At 44.9% G+C, this 21,729-nt stretch overlaps 1 protein-coding gene across 5 annotated transcripts in view; it reads right to left on the bottom strand.

Annotated features, from left to right (window-relative positions):
* Nucleotides 1-1,809: 1,809 nt before the first annotated feature.
* MAK (male germ cell associated kinase) overlaps nt 1,810-21,729 on the bottom strand; it is a 49,505-nt gene continuing 29,585 nt past the window's right edge. For 2 of the 5 annotated variants that reach the window (XM_070360703.1, XM_005905498.2), the window contains exons 9-14: nt 19,936-20,247; nt 16,404-16,576; nt 14,800-14,948; nt 9,058-9,189; nt 5,765-5,884; nt 1,810-1,964 (exon numbers count right to left, since the gene is read on the bottom strand). In XM_070360703.1, coding sequence (XP_070216804.1) covers nt 1,810-1,964; nt 5,765-5,884; nt 9,058-9,189; nt 14,800-14,948; nt 16,404-16,576; nt 19,936-20,247 — 1,041 coding nt within the window. Of the gene's footprint in view, nt 1,965-4,274; nt 4,438-5,764; nt 5,885-6,675; nt 6,751-9,057; nt 9,190-14,799; nt 14,949-16,403; nt 16,577-19,935; nt 20,248-21,729 lie in introns of all 5 variants that reach the window. The other 3 variants (XM_070360705.1, XR_011462135.1, XM_070360704.1) reach the window with 3 other exon arrangements.

Below are 21,729 nucleotides of genomic sequence, written 5' to 3' on the forward strand. Positions count from 1 at the left end.
AGAAGCCAATCTGAAAAGGCTATATGGTATGTAATTCCAACTGCATGACATTGTGGAAAAAAAAAAACTGTGGAGATAATAAAAAGATTAGTGGTTGCCAGAGGTTTGCAGGGAGGAAGGGATTTCTGCGGAAGTGAAACTGTTTTGTATGATACTCTACAACTTCGGTTGTCACATGTCATTATACATGCTGTCCAGACCCACAGAATGTACAGCGCAGAACCCTGAACCCTAATGTACACTGTGGGCTTTAATAGCAGTGAATCAATATTGGTGCATCAGGTGTAGCCAATGTGCCACACTTAGGCAAGATAGTTACAGTAGGGAGGATGAGGAGGGGGAGATGAGGGAGTGTATGGAAACTCTCCTTTCTGAGTAGACGCTTCATAAACCTGAAACTGGTTTTTAAAAAAAGTTGACATTAACAACAAAAACAGGCCTCAGTACGAGTATAAAGTTTAAAAATGTAAAGAAAACAGACTAGTTAACCATATCAATTTTAATATCTATTCACAGTTTAAAAGTTTCCCAGCAACACAAAAGAGTATTTTAGCTTTGAGACATTAAAACTACAAATATATATATGGCCATTATCACTAATATTAATATAAATTACTCTTTAGATTTTAACATTTTCCAACAAGGTGAGTCTTTTGTACAAAAATACCATATTCTTATTATCTTATAATGTGCCTTTATATAATATCCACAAAATGATACCAATTGCATTTGTTATAAAGTCATAAAATGCATAAGATATCAGCAGTTTGATAACATTATTCTTTAAAAAGAATATCCAGTCCGTAAAATGACAGGCTTAACTAGACCAGTTCTAAGTTCAAAATGTCAATTTTAAATACCAATTTAAAAATAAAACTAAGAGAATATGTCATAAGTGAGATCACTGCTATAGCAACCAAGTGCATTTGCTCTTCAGAGCAAGTGTGACATTCAGAGCTGAGTCAGTGATCTGTCTGCAGCAGCAGCAGCAAGAATTTGCTTTGGAGAACAAGCTGGCATACTGTGGTGGGAACATGGAAAGAATGCATTTTGAAAGTAATGAACACACTTGATGTGAAGATGACAGAACCTTGACTTGGTTAAGTTGGAAGTCATCAAGCAGTGGGTTTGATGATCACCATTAATGCAGAGCGGTTGTATCGGTCAAAATCAAACAGGAGACTTTCTCCTCTATAATCAGGTGACGTAATTTTGAAATCTTTGTTGAAGTATTTCTAAGAAAGACACCCTGCTCTAGGTTGGAATTATCATTGCTCCCAAAATTACCTCATTCCAAAAGAGGAAAATGATGAATTACCATCTTTTATAAATTACCACTGCCAAATGGTAGAGGAGAACCTTGGTCGCAAAGAACCGTAATTGACAGCCCACAGGCATCTATGTAATTGCTGTACAAAACCAAAACAAACCTTTGAGGCCAAACAAAGTATTAGTCGGGGCAAATATAAAACACTCTAAACACTTAATTTCTGGAGGCATTTTTCTTTAAAAAAAAAGCTTCTTAGAGTAGTATCTATTAATTTGTAGATCAAATACTTGATACTTTGGCAAATAAAGTTTATTCAATACTTTTAAAGTCCTACCCATATCAGCATTGTGGGCAATGATGCTAAGAAAATGCATTTCATTTCTAGGAAAAAAATAGGAGATGATTTTTGCTCTTCAGAGTACCCACTATTATATATTTCTTCCAGAACACAGTAGAAATAGACAGCTGTAGACATGTCCCAGGGTCAGGGGGACTTGGTGGACTCCGTGGCGTGACGCCGTGGGGTTCACGCTAGATTCCTACCGGTGGCCTCCATACTTGGCCACCCAGTCTGTCCTCCCGTGCACGGAGGACACTGGCTGTGCACGGTTCACAATATTTAGATTCTTGGCTGTAGGATTATAAGTAGGTCCTGAAAACTGCCCCCGACCAGTTTTGGTGTTCCAGGGATATTCTGAAAGAAAGCACAATCAGAAATTAGAATTTTATTCAGATGACCATGCAAAATAAAGCAGTTCATTTTATGGGGGGAAGTCTGAATTTAAAAGATTAATTCAGTGTTTTCTAAAGTTTTTATATATATGCATATACAAATATAAACCAAAAATTCTAAGGTAGAATTGTGCTGATGCCAGTTCGCATTTTCAGCAGCTTCCGAGCCATAATTTCTGGTTTGCAATTCTGACACTGCTGCTCTTCCAAGTTTTGCTCACTGAAGCGCCCATCATATTTAGATAGGCAATACCATCTTGGGTGACCAAGAGCAGCTCCTTGGTTTCAGTTCAATGGACAATACCCACAGAGTTGTTGATCAGTCGCTGAGTCATGTCTGACTCTGCGACCCCATGAACGGCATCCCCAGGGAGCAGGTCCCCTGTCCTTCACTATCTCCCTGAGTTTGCTCAGATGTCCACTGTGTCGTTGACGCCATCCAACCATCTCATCCTCTGTGCCCCCTTCTCTTGCCCGCAGTCTTTCCCACGTGTTAGTATTTATATCACACTGTGGTTACATCTAAATGACACTTGAACACAGGGTCTCTACAGAAAATGCATTCAGAATTGTCCTGTAAAGTCTGACTTCATGGGGCCCCATAGTAGGTTCCTCTTTAAACTTGAAAATGTGGTTTTAAGTCAAGAAACCTAAATGTTTTATTGGGCAACTCATGGATGACAACATGACCCCAAACCTTTCATCACGAGGCTCATTTTATTCATACTTGGATTTGGCTGATGAGAACTTTGTGAAACATTTTACTGTGTTAGACATTTGTTACCTGAACAGTTTATGAGCTCTGATTGCTTGAACATCTCAAATGACAAAATCATTTTATAGAGAACTTTTTAACATCCTCAGTCCCTGCTTTGCCCCTTCCTTGCTTCAAACTGGCAGCCAGGTGTCAAGCTGTTCTCACTTGATGGTCCATCTTTCTGTTTGGGATTTAAATACCTTTTGACACTGTGTGGTCGGTGTCTTTCTTGGATTATCCTCTATAGGAGTCAATTTTGAAATAACTAACCATTCTGTACACTTAATAATAGCTCTGCTCTATTTATCTGCGTGGTTTTCCCGTTTCTTTCTTACATTTTTACCGTAGAATCGGGAGTGTAGGAGGAACTCATGGGGGCAGGTGGGTCCTGACATGCTGCTAACCTTGGCTGACAGAGAACATAGCCTTAAGTGAGGCGCCATCCTGGTGACGGTCACCTGGGAGGTTGGTGGTTTGGTCGGGACAGGGAAGCCAGGAGCTCTTTCTTGGTTTTAACAGGTCATTTCATCCCACACTTACTTGGTTTAAAGTTCTCAGAGGCAATACAAAGCTCCCTAACAAAGACAGGGACAGCGTCTAGAAGGGCCAGTTAAGTGTGCCTGTTTTCTAGAAACTGCCCTTTAGTTATAACCCACTGGGATACAGACCACCATCAGTATGATAAATTAGCGCCCTCACATCTGAAGACTCCAACCGAGCAGAATGGTACCACGGGAGGGCGGAGGAGAGGGCACTCAGGAGGAGGCCCCGGTAGCTCAGAGAAGGGAAAGGGAACCCATTCCTAAGTTACCAGTGGGTGAGAAGTGAGGGCCCCGGGGAGTAACACCCAGAGCGGCTTTTTCTCCACATCGTGACTTAGTGACTAAGTCAAGTCCTAAATGCATTTGAAGGAGACTGTGTTCAGGCCAGTATTCATGAAACCTTCCCCCAAAAGGGAATCATTTTGCCACTGAGGCAGGAGTCTTTGCTGAGAAGTAACTCTTTTAGGACTCCAGCCCCCTGGGGGTGAAGAACCTGGTAGCCCACCCTGCACCACCCCCAGAGCGGAGCTGAGAGCCCGTGGATGCTGGCTGTGTGTTTGTTTTAAAACCTGCATGTATCCTCAGAGGCGTTTAACCTGAAACCAAGGAGTTCCTTCTTGGCCAAAGGAAAAGGTGTTTGCCTCTAGTTAAGAACGTGATCCGTAACTTTTAGCAAGACAGAAACCTCTGTGCAGTGGAGCTCACGATGGCACCTTCTGCCGCAGAGGCGCTGGGAGAATTCAGTGAGTTACCGTGCCTCAGGACAGGCGGTGTCTGAAGCGGGTCCCTGCTCCAAGTCCCTGTGGCTGTCAGCTCAGGGGACAGGGAGGTACAAGGGGGCTCGGGATGAGAGACGACCTGGCGAGGGAGGCGGTGGCTAATCTGACGTTTCTTCTCCAAACTCGAGGATGAGGACTAGAGCAGAGAGGGAGGCCGAGAGACGGGGAAATAGTCGAGTAAATACGGTAATGACCTGGTTTTATTCTCTTGTGGGAAACTGTCACACCAGTGGGAGGGCTGGAAGACACATCTCTTCCAGAACAGTGTTTTCCTAAGGATTTGCATTGACCACTTGAGAATGGTTAATATTTACTTCTTTTTTTTACCTTTCCTCCTATCACGATCTGTAGGAAAATCTGATAAGCAGAGTAAATGGAAGAGATGAAAAGTTATGAGAGAGCATTTTACTTAGGAAAAAAAAATGAAACCAGGAATATGCATGCTAATCTGACAGAATAATTAATATATAAAGGCCTCCAATCTCTTATAAAAAATAGGTTCAAAAATACTCTTTCTCAGGTACTCAGAATAATTTTGAGACATTATAATTTTCTGTCTTCATATTAAAAAGTGCTAGCAAGCTGTGGCTAATGACTCGTGATAAGGCTGGCTTAAAATATTTGAGGCTTTATAAAAAGTATTGCTGTATAAAATTACTTGTATATTTTATTTCAGCAGAGAAATCCTGAAGCAATTCTTTTCACAGATAAGGTAACTTAGTACTGCGTAAGCACTTCTACTGTGGTTAAGATGTAAAATATGAAAGTCCAGTGGTTTTTACAATTTTAACTCCAAGAGTGTGACTGGTGACTCTAACCAGGAGTTCTAATATAAGATCCTGGCTGGGAGAAGACTTTTGAAGTAAACTCATAAAACTTAAACTGTAACTTGGTACCTTATCAAACTTGAAGTTATCTGCCTCAGTGTTAATTTTAGGTGCTTTAATCAGGCAGGATATCTATTTTAGATTGAAATAATTTAGACAACATTCATGGTCAAATCTTGTCAACGCAAGTTCAGAATCCTCACCTCCGTTTCAAGAGCATCCCCCTGAATGTGGCTGTCGTACGCCATACAACTGCAGAGCAGTGACCTAACTAGTCCTTATGTTGGAGTGTGGGGAAGGAGACTTCACCACCTACTATATTGCAAGGCAAGTGCCGGTGAGAATTCTGTGGTTTAGTTCTAAAGCCTAAGACGGACCTGCAGAAGAGCCGCCCGTGAACTAACATGCAGCAGAGCCTCAGCATCTCTCAGGGTTTTGCTCAGTGCTGGGTACCAGGCAGGGAGCTCTGAGAGATTGATCCTCTCACATCTCGTCGTGCAGCGTAGCACTCTCTCTGGACTTAAGACGAACAGGGTCAGTCCCAGCTCCACCGTTTACGAGCTGAGTGACCCTCAGTGAGCCTCTTACAACACCAGCTTCCTCATCTGAAAAAGGTCGACCTGATGAGGTCGTTGGGACAATTCAGTGGCAACATCCTTGTGTAAGTGACTCCTATCATTAGACTCATCAAACCACATCTTTGGAAGGAAAATGGGACATTTTGCCAAAAGCAATTAGAACTGTAGTTAATAGATGAGACTAATTGAAAAGTTTTCACTCAGGAAAAGTGACTCCAGTCTTTGGACGCTCTGTTCTCATCAGAATTCTCAAAAACTGTTATCTGAAGTTGTTCTTACCTGAAGCTGTTGCACCAATCGGTGCTAAGTGTATCCTCTGGCCAGCTGACCCCACTTCTTTTTTGAAAAAGGAAGGAATATATCCTGACTGATTGTAAGGAGCATAACTTCCAAGATTTCCTAGTGATGTATCATAAAGTTTCAGAGTCAAAAGGTTAATACTTTTAAAGCACTGGAGAGTAACTTTGATTACAACCACTACTAATGCTAAATTCTACTTGGAGGGCATCCTCTATATTTCATGCGAGGTACTACGAGCCTACAGGCACTCACTCCCATTCAGTCCGCATAACAACCCCCTTAGAGGCATGTTACCCACGCTGGACCTGGCTAAGTTCTCAAAGTAAGTGACCAAGATCAAACGTGAACCCAGAAGGTCACCCTGAGCGCCCCTGGGTTTGTATGGCTCCAGTTCGTGACCTGAGAGTGGGTTTCCTTCCAGGAAGCCCCTGTCCCTCTGGCACTTCATCACCTTGTAGAATCACCCTGACGAGTGCACCTGTCCTCACAGGGGTTGTTGTACGGACTGAGCGAGGTGGATCCGGAGCACTTAGCACAGGATCTGCTGTCCATCACGTGTCAGCTGTCATCACCCTCCATCGCTATCAGTGAAAATACTCCTTCAGTTATTTTCAGCAGATTTGCTTGATTTCTATAAATTGTCATAATTTAAGAAGACAAGCATAGAGCTTTTTTGAGAGCAAGTTATGCTTAGAATCCCAACGACTGAAGGAGGCCACTCGCGGTGTGGACGCTCCCATCTCTCCTAGTCCTGGTCTGACCCCTGGAAGCAGGGGCCCTTGGCCATCACAGGGTCCTCTTACGACAAGGTTTGGGGTAGATGTTGAGAGGCACATTGGACAGGAGATTCAGAGGACACACCGTACTCATCTACCATGCCCAGAAATTACCTTGTGGGTCCTCTAATTTTTCAGGGAAACTTTCATTGCATGATAGCTTTTCAATGGGTTTGATTATGCTTTCTTCTAAAGAGAAGGCAGACAGAAAGAAAGAATGAACAAGAAGGAGACTGTTAACAGGAAAAGCAGAGGAAAAAATGAATTTCATGATTAGTGAAAAGATCCAGAGAGAAACCGTGAAAGGAGAATATGTTTTCTGTGCAGTCACCGCTTTCATTTGCTGTTGATCATCTATTCCCCTGAGGCTCAAAGCTGTGGGGCTGTCATTTGACTGTATTCAACCAGTCGGTCCAGCAAATACTATTTTTAAGTAACTGAGAAAAAAAGAAGGAAATTGCAGAGCTGCAGTGTCGGACATCTCAGCACTGTTAGATGGATAAGTTGAGTCTCCACAGCAGGGAGAAAGCCTGTGAGCTGTCAGAGTATGTGATGGCACTCAGAACTCCTCAGCTGCTACAACAGTGGCCCTCTCCCTCTTGATCCAATACCACCTACATTTCCTTTCTAAAAAAGAGCTCACTTTCAGCTGCTATCTAAAATGTTTCACCATAAGTCTTAGCAATGCCAAAGGATATACCTTCTGGCCTAGTGTGATTATAGATATTTAAAAATAAACTATTACATCTCTCTCTTAAATACAACCAATGGAACCTAAACCATAGTGATTTTACCCTCACCAGTACTGACTTATGGAGAAGGCAGTGGCACCCCACTCCAGTGCTCTTGCCTGGTAAACCCCATGGACGGAGGATCCTGGTGGGCTGCAGTCCATGGGGTAGCTGAGGGTCGGACACGACTGCGCGACTTCACTTTCACTTTTCACTTTCATGCACTGGAGAAGGAAATGGCAACCCACTCCAGTGTTCTTGCCTGGAGAATCCCAGGGACGGGGGAGCCTGGTGGGCTGCCGTCCATGGGGTCACACAGAGTCGGACACGACTGAAGCGATTTAGCAGCAGCAGCAGCAACAGCAGCAGCAATTCTGACTTAAGAAATACGTGACCACAGTCCTTTGTGACAGAGAATTTCACATGAATCTCTTTTCTCTCTAAAATTTTATTTTTATTCATATGTCAACTCATTTTATCCAAACATAGATTTAAAAGTCTTTAACCAGTCAAAAATATGTATAGATTAAATCCTTTAGAAAAGGGTCTCGTAAGCAACCATAAGTATATTAAAAATTTTTTTTCTGTATTAGTTAGAATGATTCATTGTATATAATTAATCAAAAAGGTGAATATTATAAAACTTTATTATTAAAAATGAAAGGCTGGATGTTTTTTTGAAATTCATCTCTTAATGAGAAAGATAGAACCTTATACAAGTGGTTCATGTATCCATAAATAAATACAGCATGCTCAGTCGTGTCTGACTCTTTGAGACCCCATGAACTATAGCCTGCCAGGCTCCTCTGGCCATGGGACTTCCCAGGCAAGAATACTGGAGTGGGTTGTCATGCTCTCCTCCAGGGGATCTTCCCGACCCAGAGATTGAACTCCCATCTCCTGCATTGCAGATGGATTCTTTACTGCTGAGCCACCAGGGAAGCCCAAATAAATATTATTTATTGCTAAAATCAGACAGAATTCAGCTTTAATTTTTTTTAAGATGGTAAGTAACAAGAAATCTCATAAATGCATAGTAGGAAATGAAAGGTGTTTAGTTACAGCTTTATGATTGTAGTCTTTGAACTCTGTTCAGAGTTACCAAATATCACACAGTGATCTCATAAAAAATGATCTAAAATTGTTTTTAAATTTTATGTTGGAGTACAGTGGAACTAATACAGTATTGTATTAGTTCTAAGAATGATTTTTAATTATCATTCAGCTGTAACTCAGGTTCTTCTTAAATTTTTTTAACTTTTATGCTGGAGTACAGTGGAACTAATACAGTATTGTATTAGTTTTAAGAATGATTTTTAATTATCATTCAGCTGTAACTCAGGTTCACCTTCTGTTTTTTTTTTTTTTTACAAGAAATGGAAACAGACTTAAAAAGAATCTGTCCCCCAGTCATCAGAGGGACTCACTGTCTCAACACTGACACCAAGACATCAAATTGCCCTTTGACTGCACCCCAGATATTTTCACACCTGAGTGGTGGGTGTGAGTGCTGACAAGTCTTTTCTTTTGTAAAACAGGAGAAAAGAGACCCCTGCTCAGGCAGATCTTTTAGGAAAGAACCCACAGAGAAGTTAAGATCTAGCTAGTGATTTCCTGAAAACTCTCCATGCTGAGGACCAGCTGGAAACCCTCCTTTGCCCCCAAAGGCACCTTGGTTGGAAGAAGGCAGCCAGTACATTTAAAAGTAAAAATCTGCAGAAGGAGAACGATGCAAATTCATACTTTGGATGCAATCTTGCTTTACCTGTGTTATTCCTTCTGAAAGCAAGTTCTGCCCCCAAGGGTCCCAGTGACTTAGGAAACAACCGGTTGTTCCAGACATACGGGTTCATATCCTTTCCACTGGCAACCATGGACACGTTCTTGGGGTTGACACCTTAGAAGGACAAAACAGTCATTTCAGAGGTTAGAGTGCGATCGTAAACTTGAAGGAGAAATATACATTAAAACTAAGACTAGAAATAACTTGCGGGAATGGAAATAAATTTTGGCTGTAGGATAGCAAATATTTGCTATGTGACACCTTCCTAACCCTCAATACAATAACCTGGAATCCTCACAGTGTCTTTTAGAAATGTAAGGTTTTTTTTTTTTTAATGCAAATAAACATTGGACATTTCCTGCTAAATGTTTCGTAAAAACTGAGATGGCACAAAAATCTTCCAAAAGACACTTCCATGTCACTCACTCATTTTGAGTGTGCGATCTACGCCAGACCCTTCTTGGTTGGTTTAAAGCTGGGAAAACATTCTGGATTCAGCTGGAAAAACAGACATGTGGCCAAGAACCCAGGGGAACTGAGAAGTTGGAAAGTACACATAAAGATTCATCTGGCAAGCTTATTTGCATGTCAGATACAGTAAAATCTCAACAATTTATTTATGATTTTCCAAAATCTGGGAAAGGTGGAATCAGCCTTTGTTACCCAGTGGTCAGAAGGTGTTGGCTTAATATGTTTTAAAGAGATTTGAACACTTCCTGAACTTACTGTCTTTTTACTGATAATTAAATTTGGTTCAGTTTAGGAGACACCAGAGACATTACACTGTCTAAGCCTCTGGGTTGTATGTGTATGGTTCTCTACCACTAATGTAGTGAGTCAGAAGCTGGCCCCAGGTGATACAGGCTCTGGCTTTTCACAGAGCTTCTTGGCAAGGTTTCACGTTTCTGAGACATATAATATCCCCGGTTTTAAAGCCAGAAACACTCCTGGTGGTTCTGACTTGAGCCTCAAGGTTACTTATCATCAGTTCTCTAAGGAAACACTCCATCAGGTAAATCATTTCCCTTTATTATAGGATGTAGCTCCTTATGGATTTTGGTTTCTAATAAAATACCTACAAATAGAACTACAATAAGCAATTACCCAACAATAAATAAGAGGCACCAAGTAGCAATTACTCAGGTTAAAAACATCTTTAAATATTTACCCACAATGAAGGTATCAGGTCAGGGGGAAAAACTACAAATCTATCTAGGTGAACATTTTTTATAGTTCAACAAAGAATGAGCCCTGAATAGTTATTTTAAGACAATTAGCCTTGCAATACTCCGAGTTCTTAAAAGGACATACATACTACACTTTTGAAGGTAACTGCTTCAATTCTTTGTCTTTTTAAAGATTTCAGTTTTCTTGGAAATAGACAAAATGTAGAATTTTAAAACATGTATTAGTTTACAGGCTTTTCTAGACCACCTTCTTAAACTAAACAGTCTTAAAGAGACGCAGAAATCACTCTACTATCATCCCTCCTCTCAAAGGAAGTTAAAAAGTCAGTTAGCAAATATTTACCGAGCACTTCCCGCATGCCAGGCAGTGTGTGTGGCACTGGGGAAAAAGTGGTGAACAGAACAGACCCGTCTCTGCCCTTGTGGCTCTTACCATCTGCTGCTGCTGCGGCTAAGTCGCTTCAGTCGTGTCCGACTCTGTGCGACCCCATAGATGGCAGCCCACCAGGCTCCCCCGTCCCTGGGATTCTCCAGGCAAGAACACTGGAGTGGGTTGCCACTTCCTTCTCCAATGCATAAAAGTGAAAGGTGAAAGTGAAGTCGCTCAGTCGTGTCTGACTCTTAGCGACTCCATGGACTGCAGCCCACCAGGCTCCTCCGTCCATGGGTGTTTTCAGGCAAGAGTACTGGAGTGGGGTGCCATTGCCGTCTCTGCTTACAATCTACTCTGATAAAAAGGGAGACATCAACAGCTGTAGAGAAGCAATTAGCAGTGTGGGGATTATTTAGAAGAATCTCATGCCGAGGGGACAAAAACAGAAGCAACTAAGCCAGTCTTTATTTTAAAAAGGTACTTTAAAGCTGAAATGTGAATCATGCTGGGGACTTGGTAGTTGGTAGGGAAGTGTGTTTCTGGAAGGGAAAAAACCTGGAGCCAATCCCAAGGATGGAGGAGGGTGGGGGGAATGGGACCTGGCCTGAATGGGGCTGGAGTGGGGGGCGAGCGGGTGGCAGATCCCAGAATTCATGTCTTGCTAAGAAATTGAAAATACAGTTGGGAGGGGCACACACAGAAATGACACAGGATGCTGGATTCACCAGGTAGAAGGAAGGACTGTGTGTGACGATGAGACTCGAGAAGGTTCCACCAGAGCCAGGTTTCAGAAGTGCCGGAACCGGGAGTGAGACCAGAGGCCGTCCCAGAGCTGGTTAGCATGTCCTCCGTACACTCCATTTGCAACAACTACCTTGAGATCATTAAGTACCTAAGGCTTACAGGGCGAGCTGATGACCACAGTCCCACCGTAAGAAACAAAACAGAACCGCAGAGTCGCGCTCCAGTTCACAGCCGGTCAGCAGCAGGTCAGTAACTGTGACTCTTGTGTCTCTCTCCCTGAAGGCCAGTGTCACAGATCTGCCAGTCCTTGTAGTATAATGTCATGCTGCCCTGAAATTACATGGCACATTTCGGGAGCTCCCATGATCCTGAAGGTTGATGCTTAATAAGACCTTAATACTTGGCTTTACAGTTGAAAAAAAAAAAGGTGGGGCCCAAAAGTAATATTCTCTGTTATTCCTGAAGATACTCAATGAGTAACTATGGACCATAAATAAATGTCAAAGGTCACTTTTGTGTATCTGTTCTCTGCTGGCTCACAGTAGGTGCTCAATAAATGTTTGTCCAAGTGACTGAGCTGAGCTCAATTCTAGTTTCAATTCTCACCCAGCTCTAGAGGGGCCATCTTTGAGACAGAACATGTCAGAACAGGGTACAGTAAGGCTCAGGTTTAGATTGCAAACAATTCATTCTAATTTTGAGTGTTTCTTCAGTTCAGTCGCTCAGTCGTGTCTGACTCTTTGTGACCCCATGAATCGCAGCACTCCAGGCCTCCCTGTCCATCACCAACTCCCGGAGTTTACCCAAACTCATGTGCATTGAGTCAGTGGTGCCATCCAGCCATCTCATGCTCTGTCGTCCCCTTCTCCTCCTGCCCCCAATCCCTCCCAGCATCAGGGTCTTTTCCAATGAGTCAACTCTTCACATGAGGTGCCCAAAGTATTGGAGTTTCAGCCTCAGCATCAGTCCTTCCAATGAATACCCAGGACTGGTCTCCTTTAGGATGGACTGGTTGGATCTCCTTGCAGTCCAAGGGACTCTCAAGAGTCTTCTCCAACACCACAGTTCAAAAGCATAAATTCTTCGGCACTCAGCTCTTTTCACAGTCCAACTCTCACATCCATACATGACCACTGGAAAAACCATAGCCTTGACTAGACGGACCTTTGTTGGCAAAGTAATGTCTCTGCTTTTTAATATGCTATATCGGTTGATCATAACTTTCCTTCCAAGGAGTAAGTGTCTTTTAATTTCATGGCTGCAATCACCATCTGTAGTGATTTTGGAGCCCCCCAAAATAAAGTCTGACACTGTTTCCACTGTTTCCCCATCTATTTCCCATGAAGTGATGGGACCAGATGCCATGATCTTAGTTTTCTGAATGTTGAGCTTTAAGCCAACTTTTTCACTCTCCTCTTTCACTTTCATCCAAGAGGCTCTTTAGTTCTTCTACATTTTCTGCCATAAGGGTCGTGTCATCTGTATATCTGAGGTTATTGATATTTCTCCCGGCAGTCTTGATTCCAGATTGTGCTTCTTCCAGCCCAGCGTTTCTCATGATGTACTCTGCATAGAAGTTAAATAAGCAGGGTGACAATATACAGCCTTGACGAACTCCTTTTCCTATTTGGAAGCAGTCTGTTGTTCCATGTCGAGTTCCAACTGTTGCTTCCTGACCTGCATACAGTTTTCTCAAGAGGCAGGTCAGGTGGTCTGGTATTCCCATCTCTTTCAGAATTTTCCACAGTTTATTGTGATCCACACAGTCAAAGGCTTTGGCAGTCAATAAAGCAGAAATAGATGTTTTTCTGGAACTCTCTTGCTTTTTCGATGATCCAGTGGATGTTGGCAATTTGATCTCTGGTTCCTCTGCCTTTTCTAAAACCAGCTTGAACATGTGGAAGTTCACGGTTCACATACTGTTGAAGCCTGGCTTAGAGAATTTTGAGTATTACTTTACTAGTGTGTGAGATGAGTACAATTGTGTGGTAGTTTGAGCATTCTTTGGCATTGCCTTTCTTTGGGATTAGAATGAAAACTGACCTTTTCCAGTCCTGTGGCCACTGCTGAGTTTTTCAAATTTGCTGGCATATTGAGTGCAGCACTTTCACAGCATCATCTTTCAGGATTTGAAATAGCTCAACTGGAATTCCATCACCTCCACTAGCTTTGTTCGTAGTAATGCTTTCTAAGGCCCACTTGACTTCACATTCCAGGATGTCTGGCTCTAGGTGAGTGATCACACCATCGTGATTATCTGTGTTTCTTAGGCTTCAATTTACAGCCATGCTTCTGACCCAGAGTAAGCAGAATTGGTTAGAGCTTTCTGGTTAAAAAGGAAACAATCAGACAGGTTTCAGATACCCTGAAATAACTTGAAAACTACATTAGGAAACAAGCAGAACTGGGAAAAGGGTGTTTGGGATCCATTTATCCTCTGCCCCGGCAGCTCAGATGCTAAAAGAATCTGCCTGCGATGCAGGAGACCCGGGTTTGATCCCCAGTTCGGGAAGATCCCCTGGAGAACGAAATGGCAACCCACTCCAGTATTCTTGCCTGGGGGATCCCATGGACAGAGGAGCTTTATGGGCTACAGTCCACAGGGTGGCAAAGAGTCAGGAGATGACTGAGCCACTAATACTATCGTCTGCTGAAAATTTTACAATCTCCTTTCCCACCACCAGAGGGCGAACTTCTATAGATAACAATCACTGATTTTATTTCAGTGAGGTGGATTCAGTTTTAAAAAAAAAAAAGGAAAAATGTCCCCCAGGAATCTGTGTTCGGAAAACCCTGTTACACCCCTGCTCTCGCAGTCAGAACAGAACCTTCTCATGGTTTCAACACCAGAACTGACACTGACTGGGGCCTTGCACCTTTCCAAAGTGCACCCTCTCTTATGGTCTTAATAATTCCCACTCCTCTCACCGCGGTCCTAAGGACTTCAGTCCCAGAACAAGTCTTCGCCCTCTCTACCCAGATATGGGCAGCAGGCCCGCGACCAGTCCCCCGACCCCTTTTGAGCCCCTAAGCGTGGTCTACCTAGCAGCTAGATGATCTTTTAAAAGCACACATCAGATTATTTAGGGAACATATATAAATTCTATCTGTTTAAAAAAAAAACTTGTAATGGGACTGCAGAACTGTCTGAATAAAGTTTTGCGTTTATGAAGGCGCAGCTTTGGTGGGGAGGGTGGTGTTTCTCTAGCACACTCATCATCTTGACTTGCGGCTCCCAGGCGTTCCTTGAGCCCATTTCACAGAGGCAGAAGGTCCAGAACAGTACCTGGTGACAGGCAGGCCAGCGGAGGGCTGCAGCGGCGGGTCACGGGCGCCCTTTGGTCAAAGACTCAGAGGCCCTGGAGCATGACCTGCTAGCATGCTTTCGCCACCAGGAAACACTTTGTGGTCTCTACTTACCCGGAAGGTATCTTGACTGATTCAAATAGTACTGTTTGGCCGTGGAAGCAGCTGACAGTTCCGAATCTGATTTCAGGGTAACAGCAGCAGGTAAGCTCTTGTTTTCCCTCGTTGAGTAGCTGGAGCCCGTGGGCACCGACTCTGGAAGCCTGGAAAGTCAACACGAAGGGGTGTCACCAGGTGGGGAACAGCAAGGTGAGCCGCTCGGCGCTCCCCACCCTCTGCACACCTTTTCAGACCCGCCACTGGTTTCTGATAAGACGCCCCGAGTGTCAACTCCGGCTGAGCAGAGACACTGCAGTGCACAGAAATCGTTCCCGATACTGGACAGCGTACAGCACAAAGATTTTAGAACTAAGCAGCAATCGCCCTGAGTACAGTGTGTTTCCGTTTTTTTTTTTTTGTCTACACCTGCGGCAGCTGTGGCTTCAGGATGTGGCAAGATGTTGTGTTGAAAGGGGAGAGACTCTCAGCCGTGTCCACCCGTCTACTCCGGGGGTGCGGCTCCATGAGGGTGTTGGGAAACACTTTGGGCTGGGCTAAGGAGGGCTGCAGTGGGAAGAAGGGCTAGGAGAGATCCCAGACAAAACTTCCGGTGAGCCTAATGCCCTGCAGGGAAATAACACGTTGGTGAGACATGCCGGGAGAAGGGACCCACGCTGCCCACCACGCCCGCCTCCCCCAGCCCCGGTTTGGTGCCCGAACGCAGGCCTTCGGCGTGCCGGCCTGGCTCTGTCTAGCGCAGAGGCCATTTCTCTGAGCAGCGGCCATCACTGCCAGAGGAGACAGCTGTGATTTTGTGTTTTTTTTGCTGCCTGTTGCTCTGCATGTGGCCCTTCACCACAACCTTCTCCCGGCTCCTCTGTGGAGGCCTGGCCACACTGGCTGCTCTTGTCACCTGTCTGATCCCCGGCCTCCGTGCTCACCCCTGGGAGATCCCCACCCACTTGACCCCCTGGGAGATGGACACTCAGGTGACTGGTCCTCTCTGAACCACTGGCCACAGCTTTGGGGTGGCCCTGGACACCGGGAGACCCTTCATGAGAAACAGCCCTACTGGAGGTTCAAGAGGGAGGGGACACATGTAATCATGTTGATGTCGGGCAGAAACCATCATAATATTGTACAGTAATTATCTTCCAATTAAAAATTTAAAAAGAGACTGCTAGAGATATCAAGCTTTCAAGAAAAGTCCAGAAAACGAGCAAAAATGTTCAGAGCAGCAAGCAAATGATCCACTCTGAACACTACTGGCAGAGGAAACCATGACCTTTGTAGATTGTGCTTGGCTTTTTGCAAAGAGGCGTGTGGGCTTCAAAGGGCAGTGATGGTGGATCGTAATTCAGCGGGGGCACACTCAACGCTGCACCTGATAACCCCTCACCCCACACCCTCAGCCAGTGATCCCGAGACTCGTTCCTGTGCGGAGTCAGGGGTCTAAACTTCCCCAGAGGGAAGCGCAGAGATCTGGGTTTGAGAGAAGAAAATACCACCAAGCTACTTCTTACCTTTTGCCATCTACACTCATTTGCGCTTAATGAGTAGAGTCAAGTTGACGCGGGCTGAAAATATACGTTCCTGAGAAAACGTGAGCCCTCCCTTACCGAAACAGAGACTCCTTGCTCCTCGTCTCCTTGGACGAGCCCATGCTTGGCTTCTTGGAGTGGGAGGCTCCAAAGTCGCTGTCCTCCAGGTCTGCCCAGCCGTCTCCAGCCTTGCACACGGCCTGGCCCCAGCGCCTCCGGGCGCCTTTGTGGCCCAGGGCGCCGCCCGGCTTCTGTGGTGGGAAAGCAGCGTCGCCGTCTTTAATCGGGGGCCGAGGGCCTACTGTGTGCAGGCTGCCACATTCGGCGCTGCCTGTCCCCGTCCTCAAGGGGCTTTCCACAGTTAAGGAGACACACGGGCACGCAGTGTTTTAAGACGCTGACAAAGGCAGCGCAGGTTAAAAGTGTGATAGGCTGTTGAGAAAGATCTCCGTGAACCTGGGTTGCGGGAGGCTTGAGTACTCAGGATCAGAGCTGAGTCTTCGTTGACGTGTAATCTAGAAAACTCCCGTGGGTGGCTATTTGGGCAAATGACCTAACTTTTCAAAGCCTTAGTTTCCTTCCCCTTAAATGGTGGTGTGTGTGGGGGGGGATACAGTGTTCATATCTTAGTGGTTTTGGATTTGATAGTAAAATATATCAAAAGTTTTTAGCAGGGGCCCTTGCCTGTATGGGCTTCCCTGGTGGCTCAGCTGGTTAAGAATCCACCTGCAATGTGGGAGACCTGGGTTTGAGCCCTGGGGTGGGGAAGATTCCCTGGAGAAGAGAAAGGCTACCCACTCCAGCATTCTGGCCTGGAGAATTCCATGGACTGTATAGTCCATGGGGTCACAAAGAGTTGGACACGACTGAGCGACTTTCACTTCCTTGCACGTAAGTGTGACTGTATTAGGTATGTTAGGTATTGTTGTTGTTATTCTACAGTTTGGAAAAGGAAATGGATGAAGTATATCTTTTTAATAGAGAAGTGTCAGTGGGTGTTCTGGGGAGAAAATGTAGACGGAGTTGAGTGGACTGGATGTGTTGTGCTGTTGGAGGACGAGGCTGTAAAGACAGACGGGTGCTCTGTGATGCAGGACTGTGCATGAATCCCTAAGACATGGCAGCTGTCCTCTGGACCACGGAGAACGCTGGATGTTTTTGAGCTAAAAAAAGTCATGTGATAAAGGCCCTTTTTGGGAAAGGTCAGGCTCCTCAGAGAGGAGGCCTTTGCAGTTAGAGTGGCATGCAGTGACAAGGACAGCAGATTCATCGTGGCTGGAATGCTTGAGAAAGCACACGCTTCTGTTAACAAGGAATAAAAGGTGTGGACTCAGTGTCTCTCTGAACAGAGGTCAAGGTGAGTGTGGCAGACACTGCTGGTTGCCCCCTCAGTAGCCACCCTCCTCTGTCTCCTTCCTAGGATTCTCTTCTGGGCGGCAGTCTGCCCATGTAAAATAGCTAAAACAAAATGCCAGCCTCCCTCGCAGCTCTGTGTACCCAGGGGACACGATCTAGCCAGTGAGATGAAGTGCCCATCTGTTGGGAGGGGCTTCCAGGAGGGCCAGCGTTAGGCTCTGCTGGTGGCGTGTGCCTGTGTGTTTCACGCTTGCCCCCTTGGGGATGGCAGACACCACCCCAGGGAGCAGCAGCCATCCATGGGACCGGGAGCCCCCCGCTGAGCGTGGTGGTGGGGACAGGGAGACAGGGCAGTCCAGTGCTCTTTACAAGCGGCACCAGCCCTGGCTGGCCCACCACCCGCCTTCTTGCTATCAGAGAAAAACACCCCTCCTGGTTTAAGCCACAAGGGGTCAGGTTCTGTCTTAAGTCACCGAGTGTGGTCCTACAGGACACAGAGAAGGAGAGGCAGGCATGACTTCACAGCGCGAGCCTGGCTTCTCAGAGGGGTGGCTCCATTAATAAGGAATGAGGAAGACCTAGGCTGGGGCAGACAACGAGGCGGTTTTATTTAGATTAACATGGGTGTTCTGGGGCTCACGTAAACTCATGTAAAAGGTGACTGAGAATTGGGAATTTGGAAGCAAGGTCAGCAAATTCAGCTGCATTTGAAGCAAGAAGATGCTTAAAGAGTGGATATGCCATTGCTTGAAGCTCATGGTGCCATAGTGATGGGTGATGAACAAAAAGTGGTGTTTGAGAGAGAATGAGCTCCAGACTAAGGAGAACAAGGAGATCCAAAGCCTCAGATGGGCAGAGTTAATCAAAGTTATCCTTGTCTGAGCCCGAGACTCGTATTTCAGTTGAACTCTATGTTAGGAGCTGCTGAACAACGCCAGTAACATCTAGTCGTCTTATGTCTGAGAAGATTGGAAAAGGGAAAGCATTAATAACTTTTATAAAGTAGCAGGTGGATTTTTACGAACTCTACAGTAGTAAGTTTGGTGCCAGCTGAGGGCAAAGACTAACAGCAGTTACTAAAAGAGACAGCGTGCTAGGAAGGAAAGGCGGTAAATTGTTCAGGTCACTTTGGGAATGCACACGGGGGCTGCATAGTGCAAGGCGCTGAGTAGCTACGACTGAATTTCCTTATCTTTCCCTCCCGGTACGAGTCACCATTTTATGTGCCTTTCAAGGGGGAAAAAAAAAGATAACCCTTGATGCGTGAGTGAACACCGTTCCGGAACTGTGGTGGTGATTCACCCACCACAGGTATTTCCTACCTGCTCTCTGCCGCTAGTTCTGGAGAAGTGGAACGAAGGACAGGGAGGGGACTCGGGGAGTCAGCCATCAGTGAGTTCCAGCGGAGCCTGAGAGGGAACTGGGGGTGTGTTTCTCCTGGAGAAAACGGCAGGTAAGGTAAGGCTGCCTTTCCAGTATCTGAAGGCTGCCTTTCTGAAAGACTGATTCACTTTTATTAAAAGCTACAGAAACCAAGGACTTCTCTGGTAGCCTGGTGGTTAAAAATCTGCCTTCAAATGCAGGGGCTATGGGTTTGATCGTTGGTCTGAGAGCCAAGATTCCACGTGCCTCCCGGCCAAAACAAAACCAAAACAGAAAATGGAAACAATACTGTAACAAATTCAATAAAAACTTTAAAAAATGGCCCACATAAAAAAAAAATTTTTTTTTGAAACCAGATTTTCGTTCATTGTGAGGAAGAACTTTCTAGTAGTCAGAATTGTCTGAAAGGTAACGTGGACTCCTTAAGACCCTCAGGGTGGTTCAAAATCAGTGTGGACATTTACTTATTTATTCATTCAACAGATATTTGTTGAGAATTTACCACATGCCAGACAGCTTCTCTGGTGGATCAGATCGTAAAGGGTCTACCTGCAAATGCAGGAGACCTGGGGTTTGATCCCTGGATTGGGAAGATCCCCTGGAGAAGGGGATGGCTTCCTACTGCAGTATTCTTGCCTGGAGAATCCCATGGACAGATAGCCTGGTGGGCTACAGTCTATGGGGTCACAAAGAGTTGGACAGGACTGAGCAACTCACACTTTCACTTTTAGACACTGTGCTGGGTTCTGGGTCTGTACTGATAAACGAAACAGACAAACATCTTTTATATCTTCCCTGACGCTGAGAGAATGCCTAGAAAGGAAATCCTAGTGGAACCAAACCATCCAAAGTGTCATATTGGGCTACTTACGGTGGGCATGCTTTTGACGATACTTGGAAAGAGGGTTGGCGGCCTTTTCTGCTGACTGTGCTGTTTGGGTGCTGGCTGGACACCCACGTTCTGCGGCGGCTGGATAGACCGCAGTGGCTGGTGGCTGTTCTTCAGCTGGGGCGGTCCGGCAGCCTGGTCGTTTATGTCCGGCAGAGGCTGAGGTTCTGGATCTGCTGCAGATGGCTTTGGTTCGAGTGGTTGCACAAGCTTATTTAAAGGCTGTTTCGATTCCAAATGATGTGAGGAAGGGCCTAATACTTGACCAACTTGAAAATATGGGTGTTTCAAGGCCTGTAGCAGCATGGAAATAACAAATGAAAAATGGTTTCTCCTAAATTTACTGCGTATACACTACCATCCGGCACTGGGCTAGGCATGTATCACTCGTCTGGGTAAGTTTCAAAGATTTACAGAGCATCCACCTTTTCCCTTATGTGATGACTTTAAAAAGATACCCAGGAAAAAATAATTTGAGAACTAAATTTCATTTAAAAATTGAAAAAGTACATGTTAGTAGGAAGAATATAAGACTCACATTCAGTAATTTTCACATCCAGTCAATGCAAAAGCAAATGTTCTTTTAAAGACTTCATATGAAAACAAAATCTAGCTTGTAACATTGGCTGAATTTGAAAAAAATTCAAACCAAAATGGTAGATACTGATAATGGTTTAGACCCCATAAAGGCATTAAGAGAAATGAGTTAAGAAAGCCTTCTACGTAGTTTGTTTTTAATGAAAAACTCTACCATCATATAAAATTCAGGGTTATTCTAACTATAACTCCATATTGACTAGCAATAAAAAAATTCTAAGAAAGACAATAACAAACACATACTTATAAAGCCTAATTTAACAATATGCCAGCAAAGAGAAGATTACTTAGGGGATAGAATATAAAAATACTAGTTAAAACAAGAAAGAAAATACTAGTAAAAATGGTCACTATTTAATTGGATCGGTCATCAAACTGCTGCTATTACGTGGAAGTTGGGTGGGGGGACCTGATGATTGGGTGACACAGTCTTGAGCAGGGGTTCTGGACTGGGGAGACTTTGCCCCTTAGGAGATATTTTTTATTGTCACAAATTCAGGGGATGGGGAGTGCTCCTGGTGTCTAGGCATGCTGCAGGAATGCCGCTAAGTATCCTACAACGAACAGGACAGCCCGCCCCCAACCCGTCCCCTCAGCAAAGAATCATTGGGTCAAAAATGTCAGGAATACCACGGAGTACTCTGGCCACCTGATGCAAAGAGCCAACATCGGAAAAGACCCTGATGCTGGGAAAGATTGAAGGCGGGAGGAGAAGGGGACGACAGAGGATGAGAAGGTTGAATGGCATCACCAACTCGATGGACATGAGTTTGAGCAAGCTCTGGGAGTTGGTGAAGGGCAGGGGAGCCTGGGGTCACAAAGAGCGGGACACGACTAAATGACTTAACGACACCAGGGTTGATGACAATTGGTCTGGAGGCTGTCTGAAGGTTTATCTGCAGCTCAGCTGTGCATATAGATCTTTGTCAGTATTACATGTCTGGATGCGGAGGGAAGTTCCCAGTTCTATTGTTGTGTGTGTGTGTGTGTGTGTGTATGTGTGTGTTGGTGGAGGGTGGCTCCTTAAGATAACCAAGTCCAGTTCTCCTGCACCTCCTGCCCTAAGCCAGTCCGCACCCGCCATGTAGAGGCAGAACCATGACCCACAGTGAACTTCTTAGGTGCGCAAGGGCAGATTTTGAAGGAATAGAGGCAGCATCCAGAACTTAACCTCTCCCT

This window comes from Bos mutus, chromosome 23 (genome assembly GCF_027580195.1).
Source record: "Bos mutus isolate GX-2022 chromosome 23, NWIPB_WYAK_1.1, whole genome shotgun sequence".
Classification (NCBI taxonomy): Eukaryota; Metazoa; Chordata; class Mammalia; order Artiodactyla; family Bovidae; genus Bos; species Bos mutus.